General features: G+C 34.2%; 1 protein-coding gene across 1 annotated transcript; it reads left to right on the top strand.

Annotated features, from left to right (window-relative positions):
* Nucleotides 1-1,925: 1,925 nt before the first annotated feature.
* Nucleotides 1,926-23,838, top strand: LOC131620483 (phospholipid-transporting ATPase 3-like). Its single transcript, XM_058891569.1, has 27 exons — nucleotides 1,926-2,390; nucleotides 5,449-5,514; nucleotides 5,668-5,729; nucleotides 5,950-6,031; nucleotides 6,423-6,533; nucleotides 8,983-9,060; nucleotides 9,167-9,263; nucleotides 10,846-10,952; nucleotides 11,192-11,257; nucleotides 12,821-12,942; nucleotides 13,432-13,522; nucleotides 13,616-13,693; nucleotides 13,784-13,900; nucleotides 14,755-14,901; nucleotides 14,983-15,087; nucleotides 15,871-16,016; nucleotides 17,189-17,290; nucleotides 17,380-17,443; nucleotides 17,533-17,745; nucleotides 20,710-20,875; nucleotides 20,989-21,068; nucleotides 21,153-21,392; nucleotides 21,611-21,832; nucleotides 21,924-22,091; nucleotides 22,202-22,564; nucleotides 22,679-22,785; nucleotides 23,313-23,838. Exons 1-27 carry the CDS (start codon nucleotides 2,220-2,222, stop codon nucleotides 23,617-23,619), a joined length of 3,678 nt encoding a protein of 1,225 aa, XP_058747552.1. The 5' UTR covers nucleotides 1,926-2,219; the 3' UTR covers nucleotides 23,620-23,838.

The following is a 23,838-nucleotide window of genomic DNA, read 5'->3' on the forward strand; positions in this document are numbered from 1 at the left end:
CCCACAACTTCCCAGTCTCAACCTACAAATAAAGTTCAAACAAGGCAATCTCAAAATGTCACCATCTAAAGCCAACCAATAAGTAGAGTTTAAACAAGGCAATCAGCAGTGACCCAAAAACAAGGAGTTCAAACACGCCATTCAATCACAGTTGCTCAACTACTTGCCATGAGGAGGGCTAGACAAGGACAAGGACCATTAGCAGCATTTCAGCCACCAACAAGTCAGAGACCCAAGATGCCTTATAAAAGAAAATCCAAATAGGATGTAACCTTGTTTAGTATTTTTTGGGATCTAATGTTTTGATTATTTTGGGATATAATGTTTTGATTGGTTATGACTATCTAATTTTGATTAGTTAAGTACTCAACTATCTACTATGTAATTCTGGTATGAAGTGTTTCATTATTATGACAATGTTTTGATTAATTGAATATGCAATGTTTTGGTTATTTATTGATTTACTATCTAATTCTGGTTTGTGTATAACATTGTTATAAACTGGTTTGTGTATAACAATGTATATCAGTCACGTTTTAAATTGTAACAAACTGATCCTTTAGGATTTTAAATTGTAACAACCAGGTCCTTCATTTGTACATTGCACTAAGTAGTAAATTGCAGTATCAAAACTGAAATATGCAACACAGATCAAGAAGTTGTCATTAAACTCCAATTGTCATCAAATATTACATCAAGGGGCCAAAAACTATGTGTTACAACCATAACATTAACTATGATCACCACTCCTTAAACAACATACAAATCAACACTACAACAATCAAAACTAAACAGATTATGACATAAAATAACATCGTCATCATCTTCAAAATGTTCTTCATGACATCCTTGTTGTAGTTGTCATCCCCCCTAAGCATCTTGAGTTGTAAATCCTTTTCGTCACATTTAGAACACCTTGATAATGCAGTGTGTTGTATCTCTTGTTTGCCTTCATCACTATGTTGATTTTCATACCACAGAAAAAATTGCAACCAGGATTATCATCTTCACTCTGATAACAAAATCAACAAGAGTAAACCCAACTCAGACACATAAGAATCAAATATCATATCCAACCTATTCACAACATACATACCTTAAAGTATCTGCATCCCCAAAATAGCTTCCCCAAGTCTCTTCCTTTCTTCTTAACTGATCTTATCGCTACTTTGGATCCACACAAACATAACGGTTCAATTCCAGATTGAGACGCACTCGATATTAACGAAATTGAGTTCTCAGCTCTACGATTTGTTGCGCTGCTACCGAATCTGGCCATTGACGGAGAGGAGAAAAATTAAGGTTCACGATTTTGGGAATGAAATGTAAACCCAGCAAGGTTAGGGTTCACGATTTGTAGGAATTTTTTTTCATAAATTAAAGAAACAATAAGATATATTCATAGTCAGCACACGTTAACTGACAGCTCAACACCGTTAATGATAAATCATCATTTTTGGGACGGAACCTTTGACCAAGGGCAACGTTGACAATGTTAGGTAACGTAAAGGACCATTATGAAGCAAAAATAACAGGACCAAATTGTTACATTTAAATAATTAAAGTACCCTAGAGGTAATTTAGCCTTTTTAATATTAATTCAATAAAAATTTATCCGTGCATCCACCCCTGTTTCTTAAAAAGTATTAAATCTATGCTTATAAATCAAAGTTTTTTTACGTAACTTTTCCAAAAAAATTATTTTTTTAAGTAACTGTTACGATAGCAGAGTTTTTATGTTGCAATAGTTTTATTTTCATTCATATTTCCTACCAAAAATAACACATTCATAAACAAAACTAATTAGTAGTAACATTTTGCTTCTAGCGAAGAGTGGGTGGAGCTACCAATAAATAAAAATCATGAAATATAGTATATAATAATGCACGCACGCTACGGAGAGAATTTAGCATAACACGTAGACGGAGGGAATTTAGCGTGCTGCTAATAACACGAACGCGGGTTTTCCAAAAAGAAAGAAAAATCGAAAATAGTATTATGACAAGGGCAAAATCGGCATACCAGAAATTAGGGGGTTGAAGTTGAAATCGTGGGTTTTCTTTCAGGTTCAACGTTGAAACGAACACCAATCGAAGTAGCGTTTGCGCCTGAGATTTTTGTTCGTTATTTCAAAGAGAGAAGAATCGATCAACAGAGAATAATTGTTGAAAAAATTGAAGAGAGAATCGATCGCATGAAATACTGAAATTTTGGGGATCATGAAGGGATGGGATGGGATTCAATCTTCTCTCTCTTCTCGATCGAGTTCCATGATGAGCCATCGCGTTCCCTCTCAATCGGTTCGACTCGGACGAGTCCAGCCTCAGGCTCCGTCTTATCGCACCATTTTCTGTAACGATCGTGAATCCAATCTTATTGTTCGATTCAAGGTTCGCTTCACTGATTGCTTCTTAATTTTCTTATTATCGTTTGATTTTGATGTTAATTGATGTTTTTTTCTCATTTATGTAAAGGTTAATGATATTTTAGTGTTTTAGTTAACTTCGTTAATTCTTATATAAGCAGTTTTAGTAGTTAGTTTAATGATATTAGATTAGTAGATTAGAGATCTAGGGCGAGTTCTGAGTTCTGCTTCGTTGAGTTGATATTTCTGTGGATTAAGCAAAGTGGAGTTGTGATTGATCTTCGAAATGGTTGAAGATGAACTGTGTGTTGAAGTTTTGAATAATGTAAACTAATGTGGAGGTTTAGGATATTTTAGTGTTTTAGTAAGCTTATTGATTTTAAGATGCAGGTTTAGTTAGTGGTTAGTTTATTGATTAAACTGAAGTTTATTATATTGAAGATTAAAGATCCAGGGTGAGTTATGCTGTGGTGAGTTGAAAAATCTTTGGATTAAGCAAGTGGTTCTGTCTTCAAACTGTGTGTAGAAGATATTTTTGAACTTTGTAATGTAATCTCTAAATAAATTGGTGTGCTCTTTCTACTAGATTTATCTATTGAACTAGGGTAGTTCGTGAGGATTGCAGGATTGCTCTAGGAATGCTTTTTTGGTTCCACAATAAACTTGGATTTGAAGCCAAATATAATAAATAGAAATTAGTATGGTCCGGGTATTTAGGGCAAAAATCTTTTCGCACCAAAAAATTTCAAAAACGGGTCAAAATCTTCCTGGTCCGGGAAGCGCTCCGCTCCTGTGACCTGCTTTCCCACATATCGCGGCAGCGAATCTCAAAGTGAGATACGCACCGCTCCTTTGTAGCGGAGGGTTGTGGCGCCAGGACAACATCCCAGGATAGTGCCGCTCCAGGCCACTATTAATAACTTTATATTGTTCAATGCAAGACTCTTAACACCCCCTCACGCCTATCAGTATTAGGCTTGATGCGCGAATACAAATGGTGGGTGGTTCGATAACGAAAACCTGATAGCAGCAGATGGCTTGACATAGTCTGAACCAGACCTTGGTACTATCTTAGAATTGCAGTTCGGCCTAACACAACATTACAAAACTGGCTTGTAAGGTGAAGATTGCTTCCACTTATAAACATATGTCCCGACCATATATTATCCGATGTGAGACTCCTAACCCTCACTCTCACGCCCATCACTATTAGGCTTGATGTGTCGATATAAATGGTGGATGACCCAATAGTGATAATTCGATCGCAGGTGACCAAACAAAATATGGTCAAACTATATAAAAATATGGTCAAACTATATATTGGGTTTGGCTTAACTTATAAAAATATGGTCAAACTATATATTGTTCAATGTGAGACTTTTAACATATCCCCTCACGGCAACACTATTAGGCTTGGTGCGGGAATATAAATGATGGGAGACCACTTAATGGAAACTTGATAGTAGGTGGCCAACGAATCTTGAACCAGACTTCAATACCATCTTAAGTATTGTGATTGAGCGTAACTCAACCTTACAAAACCATCTTTTAAAATGAGAATACGAGACTTTTAACAAACCCTTGGGTTTGGCGCATGGATATAAATGATGGGTGATCCGATAACAGAAATCTGATAGCAGATGACCCAACGGATCTTGAATCTGACTGATACCATCTTAAAATCTCTGGTGACCTCAACACAACTTGACAAAACCTGTTTGTAAAAGTGAAGATTGCCCCCACATATAAACATATGTTTAGGCCATATATTATCCAATGTGGGACTCTTAATCTAAATACTTTTTTTTTTTAATTGTTTCAACATTTATCACTAGGAATTGAATTTGAATAAATAAGAGTTAGGATTTTGATTTGTTTCATGAGTTAATTAATTAGGATTATGAGTCTAAATTAGTATAAACAGGGGTTAGTTTTATATAGTTCCCAATACATTATCACTCTTTCAAAGTTTTCGTCCTCTTTCTATGCCTAAATCCTTCTATTTTCAGCATGGTATCAAAATAGTGCTTCTCTTGCTACCTTTCCTGTCACTGCTCCACTCCGGAGTTCCTTTAAATTGGAAGTTTGGGACTTTGTTATGATGTCATCATCTCTACTATTCTGGTCTTCCTGTTTGCTGTGCTCACTTTTTCTCCTCCAAAATCATATATTTTCTTCCACTATCATCTTTTATGTCCTTTTGTGAATACTGTCTTAAATATTTGCTTTTATATTCTATCATCCATTCCATTAAACCTAACCCACCATACCGCCTTCATCTCAGTGAATGATTGGAGTCTTGCAACCATAGAAAGGGATGTGTATTTATATTATTGATTTTGTATGCTCAGGCTTTCTTCTAGTGTATAGGTCCATGTTTTGCTTTTAGGTTACTACTATCAATTTGCCACAATTGTTTTCCTTAGTCTCGAGTCAGATCCAAGCCTCTTGGCCACAAGTTTCCTTTTTTTCTTCTTCCCGGCAGTTCTTTGATGTGTTTTGCTTCTCTCCTTCAGATGAAGTATGACTCTATCTTTGTCTTGAGTGCATTTTAGCCGGACTTTGTCCAGGTGAGGCATGGCTCTCCTTTTTAGTTTCAAATGGTATTGGTTCAATTACAGCCCCTAATACTCTGACCGTCTCCTGCAACTTTTACGGTGTATATAATTGTACCAGCCATTAAATTTAGTAAGTCTTACTATGAGGGGTTTGGTAGAATGTCTAAATTTTTTCTCATAATAACATTATTGTATCAATAATATTGTGTCTGTTGTGAAAACTCAACATTTTCTGTGTTCATGTTTAATTACGAATTGCCACCTTGTTTTTAATCATTTCCTGTTTTCAGTGTTTGTAAAAGACTAAAAGTTGGTTTCAGCAATGCATGTACAAATCTTGGAGTTATTTGCTTCATGTTTTTATGAATACAATGAGTTGGTTTGTTTGCATAAATAGAGTTGAGGGTTCAACTAATCCCTCATAAACAGTGGATTTCTTTTCACGTGTGAGATTATATTGTGTATTTCTCATGCGCATGTCTTGTGATCAGATTGGATTTGATTAGTTACTATCCATTATTTCAGGGGAATTCAATATCGACTACAAAATACAATTTTTTCACCTTTCTGCCTAAAGGATTATTTGAACAGGTAAGTTTCTCCAAGCTTTTGAGTTTTGTCCATATTTTTATTGTTTATTGAAAGTAAATCATGCTTGTTTTTAAATGATGGGGTCTATCCTTGGCCACATTATCAGGTTTTTTATGTTTTCTCAGATGATAGAAATTCCTCTTTGTCATGCAGTTCAGACGGGTGGCTAATCTCTACTTCCTCACAATCTCAATTTTGTCAACCACCCCAATTAGGTATGTAAATGCTAGAAAATATTGTATTTCAAGGATTGTTTGCAATATGCAAGCTTAATTGTGATTCATGAGCTTCTAGTCAAACTGCCAGTATCATTTTGCCATGCTTTAATTAATTAATGCAAAAGTCACCATCAGTAGTATATACTTTTTCATATGTTGATGTTTTATCTATTTTGAAAGTATTTAGAGTCTAATTACATAATTTTTGATGTTGTAGTCCTGTCTCTCCAATAACTAATGTGCTTCCTCTATCTTTGGTGCTTCTCGTTTCTCTTATTAAGGAAGCTTTTGAGGACTGGGTAAGAATATTATTCACTCTCTTTGAACATTGCTTTCTTTTGGTATGTTTTACTTAAGCTTTTGAGAGTAGGGGATTCCAATTTCAAGTCAACATAATATAGGAATTCCAATTAAGGATTTTATAGTAGAATGCTGAATTGATATGTATATAGGTGTAAGCATTTATCACACAATGCTTCCAAGTTTGTGAAACTTTATTCTTGTTTCGTTTCAAAATGTGATTATGACCTCCATATATGTAAGGGGTTTATGCATGCAGAGATGTATGTTTATTTTGATGACATCATTATTGCAAATTACTGAGGCTTTCTCATAAATTGATTTATTATAGTGGATTTCACTGTATATCCTTCTTATTAATATGTTATCCCCTTAAATTTCTTACGACAGAAACGTTTTCAAAATGACATGTCCATAAACAATAATATGATAGATGTTTTACAAGATCAAAAGTGGGCATCTATACCCTGGAAAAAGCTGCAGGTCGGAGATATTATCAAGGTGAGTTTGCAGTGTTCTATATGTTTCTGTGCTAGATTTAATTTTGTCTTGTATATGCTCCTAACTAGAATTTACAACCTCAAAAGAAGGGCATTATTAATGATCATTAATCCTATGCTTATGAACTTTCATTAGATGTTGGTTATCATGTCCTTGGTGGCTGCAATCCTCTTAACATATGTTCAAAATATGTTAGGACCCTATTATATTCGATATTGTTATTCTCAATTAGTGGCGTAGAGTGTCGGAATCCAAATCTGCTAGTTCAGAATAGCAGAAAGCGAGATGACCAATATTCTAAATTTAGTTATACGTATTAATAATTTTCTTTCTGTTTATTTACATATTACTGCCTCTATCCCTAAATAAAAGTCTCCTTTGGAAATGTTTTTTGTCCCTAAATATTAGTCTCACTTCAAATTACTAGATGCATTTATTATTGTTTTTTAAATATACCCCTCATCGATACTACTAAGTGTTTTAAGACTAAAAGCAAACAAGACTGCAAAATGCTACTTCATTCTACTCTGATTTTCCGGAATAAAAGCAAAGAATACTAAATAAGATAAAATAAATTTAGGGAGAATAAATTCATATCTCGCTGGATTCTCCTACATATAACATTAATTTGCAATGATTTCTATAATTTTGTATTTTTCTCCACCCTATCATATTGTTATAACTTTCTTAATAGTTTGCTCCTATACCTTTGTTTTTGTTTAGCTCCTCAGATTATTTCCCTAATCATGTTTGTTACATGGAAAATCATATATAACATCATATAACACTTACACATATATAATAACCACCCACATGCTGTCATCAGAACTTGATTGGTCAACTATCTCATTCTTAAGGATTCTTCCATTTCTTGTAAAAACCTCGGTGCAGAGCTCTTGTTGTCATCAGAACTTGATTGGTCAAATATCTTATTCTTAAGGATTCTTCCATTTCTTGTAAAAACCTCAGTGCAGAGCTCTTGTTATATTTTGTTAGAGTTCTCGCTCAATATAGCTCACTCTTAGAATTTGGGTTGGGCCTAACTCATCCATACAAAACCAGTTTGTAAGGTGAAGATTGCCCCCACTTATAAACACAACACAAATGATATCTCTAAGCAATGTGAGACTAAATCCACCCCTTCAAAGCCAACACAATGAAGGTGTTGGAGGCTGCAATGAGGCAAGCCAAAGTGCCGCAATTAAGGTGACTAGGGGCGGACCACAACTAAAGAAAAATTAAATTTTGTAGAACCAGTAGAAAGGACATAAAACTTTGGCCATTGCTAATGATAATCCCTATCATGACCTTCAAAAGGTGATAATCGTAGGATGTTGTGAGCATTGAAGGTGACATGGAGCTGCACCTGAATCAGGGTACCAATTCACTGAACTTATAGAGTCAGAGATAACCATCATTGGCTGTGACCTAAATTGAGATGCACCATGTATGGAAGGTATCATAGGAAATTGAGAGATACTAGGGTAGTTTGGCATGGAAAAAGTTGGTGGTTGAGGAATGCACGAGATATAGGACCAAAGCACTGGCAAGAGCTATAAGGTCAGGGCATGGGGCATGAATTGACTTGCTAAGGCATGGATAGATTTTGGTAACTACTCGTGGATGGAGTTTGTGTGGTACCAAGGAGAGTTATAGGAATTACCTTGGGAACTTTGAATAAAAAATGCAAGTGACATGTAATCCCTTTTGAAGTGATGGAAACGAATGGAAGCATCATTGCCAAATTTTTGGATTGTTGATTGTAGATAGAAGCCAAGCAAGGGGTTGATCCTGTCGCTCCTAGACTTCGAATTCATTGGAGATTGAGTTTGATTCTGCATCTGTAATCGTTGCAAACTTCGCAGGAATCTTAGGGTTAACAAGGTAATGATAGAGCTTGTGAGCTTTCATCACTCGATGACTTGTTGACACCGCAAGAGGTAGTTTTAAGCGCCAAGCTTCTCATATATAACGGAAAATGAAGTGCTCGAAGATGAAGAATGCAGTGTCAGTGATGGCGCCGATGATGACGTGACTGTGAGCACTGCGTCGGAATTTTCAGACGATATCAAACAGGATCATTGCAAGGCTCAACTGATACCATGTTAGAATTTTCAATGTTGCTAATGATTCTCTTGGAATCTATGCGAAATATTATGGTATTTGATTGAATGATTATTACAACTGAGATCTATTTATTGATCTTAGGTCTAGGCCAGGGACTGACGTGTTCATCAGGTTGATAGGGTGGTTACAACTGTTCGACAGTTAGTTACAGTCAGTTATAAGGTGCCACTATAATGCATTAGGCCTACTGTAAGCTATCATGAGCTTGCTGTTAGTTAGACTTAATCTATTCCTTTAATATATTTGTTCACATATTTTCTTGAACAGTATGATTAGGCACGTAGGTATCTCTTGGGATAGTGAAAAAATGATTTTGTTGCAGGTTAAGCAGGATGGATTCTTTCCTGCAGATTTACTTTTCTTGGCCAGTACGAATGCAGATGGTGTCTGCTACATTGAGGTTTGTTTATTTATTTGTTTGTTAATATGCTTCAATCTAGTAAAAGTGTTTTCTTGATGTTCTTTATCAGTATATGCCGTTTATCAATGTTGAGTTTGGGTGACAGACTGCTAATTTGGACGGGGAGACCAATTTAAAGATTAGGAAAGCATTGGAAAAGACCTGGGATTACCTGACCCCAGAGAAGGCATCCGAGTTTAAAGGTTTGTATTTTAATTATGATGTCCCTTATTGCAATTATTTACTTGCTGTGTAAGTTCTAGGATACATACACCATCAAACCATGCATCCTTTAATGTATTTTGTTTTAAACATTTTTAGTGTAGGGAATTTTTCGCGACATTATCATAGTTTTGGCTAATGTATCTGAGTAATGAGTACATGAATTCAATTTTATCAGTCCACTGTGCATGTTAGTTACTATGGATTGACTACATTCTAGTTTCTTTGAGATATAATTCTGATTTCAATTTAATGCGACTACAGAGACATACAGAATCTTTCATACTGTTGGATTTTCCTTGTTAATTTACTCCATTTTTCCTGTCTATTACCCTTCCCTAAAAGTTCTACAAATTTATAATGTCCTTTCTTATTTGTGCATTTAAATGTTCATGTTCATGTTTACATTCACCATTCTTCAGTGTCGGATCAGCAGTGGATTCAGGTTGCGTATAAGTCATGTAAAATTGTGTAATTGATTATCATTTATCATTAGATGTATAGTTCGTTTGTTTTGACTTTTTTAAAAATGATTTTTATAGTGTAGCATAATTTTGTGTAAAAAAAAATTTACAAATAAACTTTTCATAGAAGCTTCAAATGAAAATTTGGTTTGAATAGTTATTCTTAAAATGTTATTTTAGATATTTCATCATTTTATTGAAACTTTTTTTGGATTTCAAAATTTCAAAAATTCACTTAATTTTAAAGCTATTTCAAATAGGTTTCCGTAAAAATCATTTTTGAAGTATAACTTTTTGAAAAAATTGCGATTTCGTTTGTTTTGATCTTCAATAATATATATTTATGTTACAAGATGTTAAAATTAGTATTTTAATTCAGAAAAAACAAATATAAAAAAACTTAATATTTTGAAAAACGGTTTTATAAAATTCATTTTTTGAAAATACAAAGAAAAAATCCATTTTTTTTAAAGCTAAAACAAACATGCCCGTAAAGATTCTCCAGTTAGATGGAGTATTCACAATGATTAAAATACTACCTCCGCCGCAAATTATAAGACGTTTTGGTCATTTCACACAAATTAAGAAACACAATTAATGTTGTATGGGAAAGATAAATTATATTTGACTTTACAATATCGTCCTTCATTAATTACAGAAGAAAGAGAAATTAAAACAATAAGAAGAAAGAGTAATAAATGGTAGAGGGTATATTAGGAAAAATGTTATTAATATTGTATTGAGATTGTAAAGTGACTTATAATTTGAGACAATTTTTTTTTTTTTTGCAAAATGACTTATAAGTTGGGACAGTGGGAGTAGTAACTCAATGCTCATAAAATTTTGAATTATTTACTTGTCTTGTTAATTATGTCTAAATTCGTTGTATTTTCTTGATCGAAACTCCTAATTTGCGACTAGCTGTAATTGAAATTTTGAATGGCTCTTCAAAATGATTGCGGTTCATTTTTATTTTTTTCAGAACATATTATTCCGTAGTCTATTCAATACTCTTTTATTATTAGGGTGATGAGTGTCGGTTCCAAGGATAAATTCATCTATTGTAAGTTCTGACAAGAATTCTTGTTGTTATTTGCAGGTGAAATTCAATGTGAACAACCGAACAATTCCTTGTATACATTTACTGGAAATCTTTTGATTCAAAAGCAGACACTTCCATTAAGCCCAAACCAGATTCTTTTGCGAGTATGCCGTGTTTTTTCCCTTCCCTATGCTGTTTGTGATATCATGTTGTAGCTTTGTCTGTTATTCATAAGCTAGCCATAATTGTTGCATTTGACAGATTAGTTGAGTGTTTTTTCTTTGGTGAGATTGTTTTTGACATTGTATTCTCCTGTGCTATATCATCAATAGATGCTTCTGATTTGTTTACTTAGTTTATGATATTGAACAAGCATTAATTTATTGAATCTCTGCATTTTCAGGGATGCAGTCTCAGAAATACGGAGTATATTGTTGGTGTTGTTATTTTTACAGGACAAGAAACAAAGGTATGTTGTTATAAATGACATCCAAGGTTACTACCTCCACAATTTTCTAGCCCTTGGTCTACGTTTAGTCAAGATAGTTATTAACTCTTGTAATGTGTTGATTGTTAAAATGTTACTAGTGACATGGCTCCGTTGTTTTGGACTTGTTATGCTATTACTCCATCCTGAATGATAACAAAAATTGACTAAATCACACATATTAAGAATGGTGGTTATGCTAATTAATCACATATACTCATTCCGTCCCAAATTATAAGAACACTTTGGAGAAAAAATTTGTCCTAAATTATAAGTCACTTTACAATTCTAATGCAACATTAATACAATTTTTCCCAATATAACTTCTATCATTTATTACTCTTTCTTTTTCATATTCATTCAATTTCGTTTTCCAATGTAATTATCGAAGGACATTTTTGTAAAGTTATACATCATTTCACTTTCACATAAAGTAATAATTACATTTCTTAATTCGTGTGAATTGCGCAAAACGTCTTATAATTTGGAACGGAGGTAGTATTTGTGATTTATGCTATCTTGGAGAGGAATTGTCTTGTAATATTCTACTATCTCTTTCATTAGTTTATTTATGAATTATTCATGCTCTACCATGTGTTAAATTATGTTCCTGTTGTAAACAGAATATTTTATCAATAAAAGTTAATTTCTACAGTTAAATAGTATTTTGTTACTACTTTCTAATAGTTTTTTATTGTTGTTTTTTCGGTGTGAATGCCTCTAGAGGCTCATTGTTGCTGTGATTTTGGTCTTTTGTCACTGGGATCATCACATCACAAGGTCTGCTGGTTCAGTATTTGGATCTCTGGTCAATGTGTTTTTGTGTGTTGGGTGAATCTGCCACTACGTGTCTCTTGATGTTGTTGCCTGTTGGAACATTTTTTTATGATTGCTTACACTTTTTATTATTTGGTTCATGGTTTGATGGATGTCCAACATGTTTCATCACTAACCACCCTGTTTCATTTCGGCAATTCTACGGTTTACCTATCTATCTATCTACGGGGGATCAAGGTTTTTAGGTTCTGGTGCTTCTGATCTTGTAGTTGTTAATACCTCTCTTATCTTTAAGTTATCACCTCCTAAAATACCTCACAACGTCACTCTTTCTAATGGTTCTTAGGCACAAATTACTGGTTCCCCAACTTTCACATTTAAAGACTCTTTATTATGAGCTGTGCGATCTTGGCACACATGTTCGGGTGTCTTTTTCTAGTAGCACCAATAAAAGATTCTGGTCTTCACTTGATATTGTGCATTCTGAAATTTGGGGATCCTAGCTGCGTGCCTTCTAATTTAGGATATCGGTACTATGTGACTTTCATTGATCATTTTTCGCGATGTAGTTGGATAACTTTATTGAAGGATCATTTAGAATTATTTGATGCACTTCAGAGATGATAAAAATTTAATTTGGGAAAGCAATTCAAGTTTTGCTATTTCACTTTAGGATTTTATATTGATATCTTTCGCTTTGTTGTGGCAGCACGTTTTTCTTCTGTAATTGTTAAAAGTGTATTACAGGTATTCTGAATGACATTGCAGGTAATGATGAATTCTATGAATGTTCCTTCCAAAAGAAGTACACTGGAGAGGAAACTTGACAAGCTCATACTCGCTCTCTTCGCAACACTCTTTATGATGTGTTTTATTGGAGCCATAGGCAGGTATGTGAGCTAAATAACGAGTTTGCTGGACCACTTCTAAACTGTTGCTAATGTTTAGGCAGTGCTAGGAAGGGTTGGAATTTGTTTTGTATGAACTCTGAATTAGATTTATTGTTTTAATTATTTTTATCAATTCCAGTGTTTTGATGGACAATACATGACATGTCCACAACTTGAATTTTTTTTTTTGTTTAGTTGAGATTTAAAAATAAGTAATGATTATGAGTCCTACTATAAGTATTAAATTCATAAAAATTGTAATCAGTGTCAAATTTTTTATAAAAATCTTAATATAATAATAGCAAGCCTGTTATTATAACTAAAATTTTGTAATTACAGAATGGGAAGTTAAGGAATATGCACTTTTTATATTTAGTTCAGTAATATGATATGGTTTATTAGAAAAATAAATGAAATTTTGAGAAAGCGAGGTAATCCCTTAAGTAGTATATATTTGTGAATGATATTATTGGAGTTTGTGAATTGCAGTGCTATTTTCGTGAACAAAAAATACTTTTACTTACATCTTGATTCATCAGAGGAGGGCTCAGCACAGTTCAATCCAAAAAACAGATTTCTGGTAACTTGTACTTGTTTTATCAAGATAAATAGCCACCGCTGCTCATTCTTTTTCTCTTAACTTATTTGCTAATTCTGAGTCTTCTGTGGTCAGGTTTTTATCTTGACTATGTTTACCCTTATCACACTGTATTCAACAATCATCCCAATTTCACTTTATGTGTCTATAGAGGTTTGTGTCTCAGTCATTTGAATTTATACACTCCAAAATTTCTCTGTCTTTGTATAGAGAAAATGTAATTTATTTGTGTTATTGTATCAGATGATAAAGTTTATTCAATCAGCTCAATTTATCAACAAGGATTTGGGAATGTACCACAATGAAACTAATACACCGGCACTGGCCAGAACTTCAAATCTGAATGAAGAACTTGGACAGGTAAGTATACCATGTGTTTTGCTTGTAGGTGTAAAATAAATATACTTGATTTAAAAGGAAGAGAGTGGAAGAAAAGGTACAAGATAAGATATACACAAAATGGTGGAGGTTTGAAGGCAAACGCAAAAGAAATAAAAGAAAGTAATATTAAGAAAAGTTTCTGAAATAATAATGACCTTTTAAGAAACTCGGAATAAAAGTGGTTTAGAATTGCGAACGGTTACATCTTCACCAGGTTCTCCCTGTGTCTGAAACTATCCTTTCAAAACCTCTTCTCGAAATCTCTCATGATTTAGTTATTTTTATAGTGAAAGAAGTATTGTTTTCCCTTATTGCTTTTGCACCCCTGAAATGCTTGCTGTTAGTTTCTGTTATAACCTATGAAGCACAGACACGCTGAAGACGACCTTGACACTGACATGGCGACACCGGTAATAATTTGAAAAAATGAATAATTTATTAAATGTAATCACAAGTGCCGGTGCAGGTGTCCAACACGGACATACCTTTTTTCAGAGGTGTCGGTGCTACATAGGTTATAACATGTAGTTAGTTTCTGTTATAAGTTATAACAGCTCCTTGAATTCAGGAACTGTTCCCTTGATTTTAGGAAGTTAGTTTAGCCTAACTACAACTCGATAAATAGAGTTGAATCCATTGTACTCAGTAAGAATGAAAAAAATAATAATACATTCTGATTTTTCAATATCGTATCAGAGCCGTATCTAATATAATCAAGCCTTTTCTTTAATCTACGTGGGATTTAGGTGTTCCAATATGAAATATAAATTGTTTTGAAGTTTCTGTATTTTTTCGGGGTCATATTTCAATGTTTATACAAACTGATTTAATAGGTGGAATACATTTTCTCTGACAAAACCGGGACCCTAACAAGAAACTTAATGGAGTTCTTCAAGTGTTCAATAGGAGTAGAGGTCTATGGAAATGGTGTGACTGAAATTGAGAGAGGACTAGCAGAGCGCAATGGCATGAAAATTGAGGTAGTACTCTTGTTGTGTATTGTAAGAAAGTATATGACCTGTTTTGAAATAGTACAATTATGTCTTATTATTTCTCTACAGGAAAATAGACCGCCCCATACTGTGCATGAGAAGGGCTTCAATTTCGAAGATGCCAGGCTTATGAGAGGAGCTTGGAGGAACGAACCCAATCCTGATGCCTGCAAAGTAAATAATTTTGCTTTACTTCGTATTAGTGGTAGCAGTTTATTTTATCTTTAAACCTAGTCTTGAGTTTTTGGTTTGTAAGTTTGATCCTTGCTGAGTAAAAAGGTTCTTCTGTACATCCATCTATATTTTAAAATGGAAAATCAGTTGGCTTAATCTGTGCTTGCTTATTGCATGTTATACATAAGCTATTGGTTCACATTTATCCAAGAAATTATGAGATTTCTCTCAATTGTAACCACCTGTCACGAGTTCCATATAAAGTTTATGTGTATGAGCTGGATACTTAAAAATCTAATTTCTAATAAATATTTACATCGTCTATCATCCTCATCTGTCACTGGTTGCATATAAAGTTTATATGTTCAGAGGGGTGGATACATAAAATTTGCAATTTCTAATAAATGTATACGATTTTATTTTATCCTATTTGTGTATTGTACTGTCACTCTGTCATGTTCTGTAATTTTAACCCTTGCATCTATATCATATCATTGTATCCGTGCATTTCATATGTATGTCTCTGTCGTATAAGTACTTCCTAGGTAATAATTAGGTCCTATACTTTAGTGACTATTTTTCAAATGCATTTAGCACAACCTAGATCCTCCAATTTTTATAAAGTATTTATTCACGTTGTTGCTCTTTTGAAAAGGATCGTACATGGTTAAGCATCTAACCTGATTTCATTACATTATGCCCAATTTAGTACCATAGTTTAGTATGTTGTTAAATATTATATAAGATAAAGTAATATCCCTTTTTATATATATGCGTGTGTAGGAATTCTTCAGATGTCTTGCTATTTGCCATACTGTACTACCAGAGGGTGATGAGCAGTCCCCTGAAAAGATCAAATATCAAGCTGCATCACCTGATGAGGCTGCTTTGGTTATTGCTGCAAAGAACTTTGGTTTTTTCTTCTACAGGTTCAAAGTTCAAACTTGTTGATTATGTTTCTAATTATCCTGGTAACAATGTGACACGTAAAGTAGTGGAATGTGGGAAAGGTGCAGATGTTTAAGGATTGAACCTCCAACATTAACATTCCAACCAAGTCTTGAGAAATTGGACTGGCACCAATTTAGCTACACCTGCAGACTCATTGGCAGTTTCCTCCTTTTAAAGGGATGGCGATCGTTTATCCAAATTTTTAGTCGCAAATATAAATTATATATGTTCATTCCAATTCTGTCTAATGTCTTTTACATTTATAAATGACCATTGACTGTAGACATCTACATTTTTATCCTAGAGTGGTAGTAGTTTAGAACTGTCAGCGAAGATTAATGATTTGTGATATCAAGTTCTTATGCGTTAGATAATACATTGCATGAAATAATTCTTGTGTCAGTCATTTACCGACTGACTTCCTTAATTAGAACTCAAGTTTATGTTCGCTCTATATTGTGAATTTAGCCAGTATGTCTCACATTGGATGAAAAATGACTTTAAAATGTTTTTATATGTGGCGGACATTCTCTACCCTACAAGAAGGTTTTGCAGAGTTGAGTTAGGCTTAACTGACCTACCCAATGTCCAAAATGGTATCACGGTCTATCAAAAATCCGTTGGGCCACCCACCAGGGGGGCACTCCGGTCACATTCCACATGTTCCAGTCTTGTGCGTGAGAGTGTGTTGAGAAGTCCTACATCGGATGAGGTATGATTTGAAAATGTGATTATGTGGTCCACCTTCTCCACCTTACAAGCAAGTTTTATAAGGTTAAGTTAGGTCAGCCCAAAATCTAAGAGAATTAGTAGAAAGAGAAACAAAGGAAAACAGAACCTTTTAATCATGCCAATTTCCTGGCTTTTGATTTAGTAGTATTTAATGGAAAATTTTAGATTAGTAAACCTTCTAACATAACTCGTTGGGAACAACAGACAAATTTATTGAGCTTTCAAGAATGAGGTTACGTTTGATCTATTGGGTGAGTATGAATTTAGCTTTTGTTTGAGATGTAATAGCAGCATGAGTGCATCTCTACTAAAAAGCCTTAAATTTATTTTTTCGCTTAATAGTTTTCCAACAATAGAGCTGCTTGATTTTGAGATTTTTTCTATTTTGAGTTGATGTTAATCTAAAAGATTCTTTCAGGCGCACACCTACAATGATATATGTTAGAGAATCTCATGTTGAGAAGATGGGCAAAGTTCAAGATTTATCCTATGAGATTCTCAATGTGCTTGAGTTTAATAGGTAACCTCCCCCAACCGATACATAGTATTAAGGTCTAAACTTTCTATTCTGACAATACTTGTAAGTTGTAATCTTTGCTTGGTTTATAGTACAAGGAAGCGTCAGTCAGTTGTATGTCGTTGTCCAGATGGAAGGCTTGTACTATACTGCAAGGTAATAGTTTCTTAATGTTTTACCATGTGATTTACAAGTTGCTTGGGTTTGGCTAGGATGAGATCTTCTGAAGAATGTGATTTTCACAGGGTGCTGATAATGTAATCTATGAGAGACTGGCTGATTATAACAATGATATCAAGAAAATTACTAGGGAGTATTTGGAGCAATTTGGATCTTCTGGACTACGTACATTATGCCTGGCTTACAAAGAATTGCATCCAGATGTTTATGAAAGCTGGAATGAAAAGTTTATCCAGGCCAAGTCTTCTTTACATGACCGTGAAAAGAAATTAGACGAGGTACAGTTTATCAATACATGGACGCTTTTCTGTGCATTAGCATCAATTTATTTATATCTTTCTTGAATAATTAGTGTTAATTAGATAAATTCCACTAGAAACTATTCTTTTGATTATAGTTTTTCTGTGGTTGTTTGTCAATTTTGATGGCTTTTTTTCAAATCTTTTTCCAGTCCGATTCTAACTCCATTGGATTCTGAAACCTAATATTAGCAAGCAGCTCTTGTGCTGTTCTGATGAATTTGTGCTTTATAACCTATCTTTGAAGCCCAGTTATTTTAAAACAGCCTTACAATTAAAACTCCCATTCAGTAGCAAAACCATTAAACTGGGATTAATACATGATTAGACATTTTTTACCACTTACAGGTGCAACTTTGTTTCCAATTGAAGGAATTTAGCTCTATTTTAGAAACAATCAACATACTTTGCGATTGCAACTTGGACCCCCCCAATAATTAATAAGCATTAAATCATTACTGAAAAATTAAGAATTAGATCATGATGACTCAGAAGCCAAAAAATCCTGCTTACGATGTTTTCAGTTTCTTCCAAGTACAAAATTTAAAACGTTAGAAACTTGCTTCACCTTTTTGGTGTAAAATATCATGTATAGTTGCAGTCTTGGCTATTTCATAATCTGAGTGTACTCTAGAATTTTCTTGATTCTTCATTCCGAATGAATTAATTATTATTCTTCAACTTCAACCAAATTACTTAGCTCTTATACCCCTCTAAATATGAGACATTGTACTTTGTAAATAAATCATGAGAAATACATAATCACTTTATCTTTTCCGTTTCACTCTCTCTCCATACCATTTCTTATAGTATGATATCCAGAGCCTAGTTTTGATCATGACCTATTTTCATCCATCCCTTCTTCAGTGGCAGCACAACTTTTGCACGTGTGCTATAAACTCACATTCACACGCAAACTACTTTCTAACTTTGACATTGTCACCAGAAGAAAAAGAAAGATGAGAGGAGAGAGATGATGAAGTTGAAGAAGGATGAAGGACTGCTGCAGAAGAAACATGTTTGAAACGGCGTATCATATGGAAGAGGAAGGACAGCTAGGTTAACCAATTTTACCACAAAAAATAAAGCAAAAAAGCCAAAATTACCCTTAAAATAACGCGTATTTCTGACTTTTTAAGTGAAAAAATAAAATTATTCAGAAACCGCGACCCGCGAAAACCCTAGAAGCGGCCGCGATCCTATTCCATGTCACTACACGCCTTCCCATCGTGGACAACCTCCATCCACTCTGCTCCAAACCTCCGCGATAGCGGCGCTCTAGACCGCTATTGACTTCTTTGATTGCTTATTTGTTGGGGTGGAAATAGGCCAGGCCGATAACAGGGGTCTATAGGCTAGCCTATATAGGCTCAGGGCAGGCCACACATTATCTTTAAATAGAAATGACCTAGGCTTTTTTACAAGTCTATTTAGTTAAAAAGGTTAGGCCTCAGGCCCTAAAAAAAGCCTTTTAAGCCTATCAGGCCGGCCTATTGAAATAAATATGAATACTTTTTTATGATCATTATGTTATGTTTTGTACTTTGAATTAAAATACATTAATAAAACTTAGTTATTTTGAAGAACTTGTGAAAATAAGATGAAAACGTCTGATGAACATTGTTCTCATAAGTTATTTTAGTTAGTTAGTCTATTTAAACATTTTTTTAATTGCTTATTTATATATGTCTAAAACAAATAGGTTTTATGTAGGCTAACAGGCTAACCAGGCCTTCGAAAAGGCCAGACTCAGGCCTAAAAAATAAGCCTACGACAAGCTACAGGCCAGACTTAGGTTTCAGTTTTTTTGATAGGATAGGCTTAGGCTTGGCAAAGCCTGACTCGACCCAGCCTATTTCCACCCCTACTAATTTGCCTATTATTTGATGAATGGCTTGAAAGGCTTACTGATTGTATTACTAGTCGCCTAATTGCGATATTTGACTTGTCTTCATTGCAGCCTCTAACACCTTAATTGTGTTGGATTTGAAAGGGTGGATTTAGTCTCACTTAAGAGATATGATATGACCTATGTAATGTTTATAAATCTTGGGCATCTCTCATCTTACAAGTCGGTTTTTCAGGAATGAGTTAGTCTCTACTCATATACTAAGAGTACTAAGAGTATGACATCAAAAGAAAAACATATATTTATCAAGAAAAATATTTTTTGGTGTGAAACTATATACATCATGTTATATTTTTGTTTATCACTACTTTATATATTTAACATTAAACAAAGAATATTTAACTATTAACCGGTCGGACCTTTAAATCTTGAATTGGCGAACATTCTGTTTCAACACCAGTCTGTTTTTTATTACATCGTTCAAAACTATCTTTTATCTATTAAAACAACAATTCTTCATTTTACTTGGGTAAGTAACTTTTTAATAGGCCTGCTTTATGCGACCAAAAAGAATTGTAAAATAAATAAATGAAATTGTAGAAAAACAACAAACTCATGTCGTATAGGTTCTTAGTCTACTTCTTTTCATTTACCTCAGGCTAATTGGCACCATAATCCAGGTCTAGGTTCTTAGTCTACTTCTTTTCATTTACCTCAGGCTAATGTGGCACCATAATCCAGATCTAGGTTCTTAGTCTACTTCTTTTCATTTACCTTTGCTTGGATTATGATTTGATTATTTCCATCTGATGAAGCTAGAGTATCATAGCTTCCAAGGCTTATCATACTTTTCACTCCACTTGCTTTCTTAGAACTACATATTGTATGAAACTAGATATAATTGTCAGTGATAAATTCAAAAACTGATAGTTGGATAAGACTTGGTTGTTGATGTTTGTTGTTGATAAATTTACAAACCATGTGCGAAATCTCAAGTTATCAAAAATATATTTGAGAGCATAATGTTTAGGCTTATGGTAAAGTTGTTAATATAAATAATTTTACAATTACTGATGCCTTTAGAAATAATACAGGCGGCAGAACTCATAGAAAATGATCTCATTTTAATTGGTAGCACTGCAATAGAAGACAAGCTTCAAGAGGGAGTACCAGCATGCATAGAGACTCTTCAAAGAGCTGGAATTAAAATTTGGGTTTTGACAGGGGACAAGATTGAAACAGCAATAAACATAGCATATGGTGAGTCCGTTGGAATTTTTGGATGGTTTTTAATTTTCTAAATATGATATCTTTTTCTTCCCAAAAAGTTGAGCTATCATTTTAAATAATTTTTCCACCACCTCTTGCCGCAGCATGCAATTTGATCAACAATGAGATGAAGCAATTCGTTATCAGTTCAGAAACTGATGCAATTAGAGAAGTTGAAGATAGGGTAAGCTTCACTTTTTTATTACATGTTTTGCTCATCTTTTAGTGTATCCTCATATGAAAGTTATACCGTTCTACAATTTTTTAGGGTGACCAAGTGGAAATTGCACGATTTATTAAAGAAGAAGTGAAAAGAGAGCTGAAGAAAAGCCTCGAGGAAGCACAAAGCTATTTTCACTCTGTATCTGGACCAAAGTTAGCACTTATAATTGATGGAAAGTGTCTAATGTATGCATTGGATCCAAGTTTAAGGGTGATGCTGCTCAATCTTAGTTTGAATTGTCATGCTGTTGTTTGCTGCCGAGTTTCTCCTCTACAGAAAGCACAGGTAAAATTCATGCAGCGTGTCCTTAATTTCTTATTGAGCTGTTGCCGTTTACAGTTTTTCTTGTTTATACGTGTAGTTAATGTTTCAGTTTTCAAGAAATCTAACTTCGATTCAATTTATGGTAAAGTTAGGAGTGTTGGAAGTAACTGCCTAGTTGCATTTGGTTCTATTTGGCTTATGAAATTTCACCAATTTGCATTTCTTATTTCTGCTTACAGGTCACAAGTATGGTCAAGAAAGGTGCAAAGAAAATAACCCTTAGTATTGGTGATGGAGCTAATGATGTAAGTATGATTCAAGCTGCTCATGTTGGTGTTGGCATAAGTGGAATGGAGGGAATGCAAGCTGTGATGGCTAGTGATTTTGCCATTGCACAGTTCCGTTACCTTGAAGATTTGCTTCTTGTTCATGGCCGCTGGTCATATCTGCGAATATGCAAGGTGTCGTGTTTTTATAAACTAGTTAAGTTTGTTTGGACTTGCATAGCATTTTAATTCTAAAAATACTTGAAAAGTTGTTCACTTATTGCAGGTGGTGTTATATTTCTTTTACAAGAATCTTACATTTACTCTTACTCAGTTTTGGTTTACTTTTCAAACTGGGTTCTCTGGTCAAAGGTTTTATGATGATTGGAATCAGTCATTATATAATGTTATTTTCACGGCACTGCCTGTGATTATAGTTGGACTATTTGACAAGGTAGCCTATTCTCCAACAATTTGTGATTTCTGGTTGCCTTGTGCTTCAATTTTACAATACACTTTATTTATGGATATCATCTTTTGATTCCTTACTTGTGCCTTTACCAGGATGTTAGTGCATCTCTATCCAAGAAATATCCCGCATTATACATGGAGGGCATAAAAAATGTCTACTTCCAATGGAAAGTCGTGGCTATATGGGCCTTTTTTTCTGTATACCAGTCTCTAGTATTCTTCTTTTTTGTGAGTACATCAACTTTAAGTGCTAAAAACTCGGCTGGAAAGACATTTGGACTCTGGGATGTCAGTACAATGGCTTTCACTTGTGTTGTAGTAACAGTCAACTTGAGATTACTTATGATTTGTAATTCAATCACAAGATGGCACTACATTAGTGTTGGTGGAAGCATATTAGCTTGGTTCGTTTTTATTTTTATATATTCAGGGATTACCACTCCTTATGACCGACAGGTGAGTTCCCACCCCATCATTTTATGTATGTATGTAGTGTGTTTAAAAATAAACTTTAGTACTTCTTTGCCCTTTAAAAGTATTCACAACAAGTTATTTTTTATTTGTGCGCAGGAGAATGTTTATTTTGTCATATATGTCTTAATGAGTACTGTCTATTTCTACCTCACACTACTACTTGTTCCTGTTGCTGCACTTTTCTGCGACTTTGTTTATCAAGGGTGAGAAACAGCTTTGAATGATTCTTATGTTTTAAGTTTGTGATATTTATAGAGACGACAGTATGCCGATGATGCTGCGTGAGTTTAGTTACAGAACCCAAAAGATCAAGATACACAAATATAAACTACTTATACATTGGAAATTTTATATTCACATTCCTACAAAGCCTTTTTTTTTTTTTAAAACAAAATATCATAGTTACTGTTCTGGATGCCCAGCTTTCAGATACTATTTTATCTTTAGATTATAGGTTATAGTCTAATAGTTTGAGATAGAGATTAGAGAAAGATACAAAACTATAGAACAAACTATTAAGTGAGACTATTGGCTAACTATTTTATCTTTAAAATGTATGTGAGAGTAACATGACATCAATTCACTGCTGTAGCTTTTCTGACCTAGTGAAATTGATGTTGATGCTGATGCACATTATAAACTGATAAACCGTGATCTTTGTGTTGATTCCTGCCACTTGTTTTTGGGACCCCAATGGCTTTTATATTCATTTTTCTTCATCTGGTTACAGGGTTCAAAGATGGTTCTTCCCCTATGATTATCAGATTGTTCAAGAAATACATAGAGATGAGATTGATAGCACTGGTAGGGCACAACTGCTGGAGATAGGGAACCAGCTTTCGCCAACTGAAGCAAGGAGTTATGCCATATCTCAACTCCCACGAGAGTTGTCAAAGCACACCGGATTTGCTTTTGATTCACCTGGTTACGAGTCATTTTTTGCTACACAGCTTGGCGCTTATGCTCCACCAAAGGCATGGGATGTAGCAAGACGGGCTAGCATGAGATCGCGGCCCAAGACTGAACAGAAAAAGTAATTTGGTGTAGGATGATTGTACATTACATAGTTTTGGTTTTCTGTTGAGAGCCAGCCATAGGAATTCTGTAAAATTAGAATGTACCATATTAAATATTTGGTCATTTTCATGTAACATAATTGTGTTTTGTTTTATCTTTTTGTGGAATTAGAGCAGGTTTTCAGGATTCTCAGATGTACATTTCACGACCTTTAGTAATTCATAGTCATTTTTGTGAAA

Source organism: Vicia villosa, linkage group LG7 (genome assembly GCF_029867415.1).
Source record: "Vicia villosa cultivar HV-30 ecotype Madison, WI linkage group LG7, Vvil1.0, whole genome shotgun sequence".
NCBI classification, from domain to species: Eukaryota; Viridiplantae; Streptophyta; class Magnoliopsida; order Fabales; family Fabaceae; genus Vicia; species Vicia villosa.

Excerpts from the sequence above, each read along its gene's own strand:
- LOC131620483 (XM_058891569.1), top strand. The coding sequence starts at position 2,220 with ATGAAGGGATGGGATGGGATTCAATCTTCTCTCTCTTCTCGATCGAGT. Across the intron at positions 21,833-21,923 it reads CATATCTGCGAATATGCAAG|GTGGTGTTATATTTCTTTTA; the intron begins GTGTCGTGTTTT and ends CACTTATTGCAG. Across the intron at positions 22,565-22,678 it reads CCACTCCTTATGACCGACAG|GAGAATGTTTATTTTGTCAT; the intron begins GTGAGTTCCCAC and ends ATTTGTGCGCAG.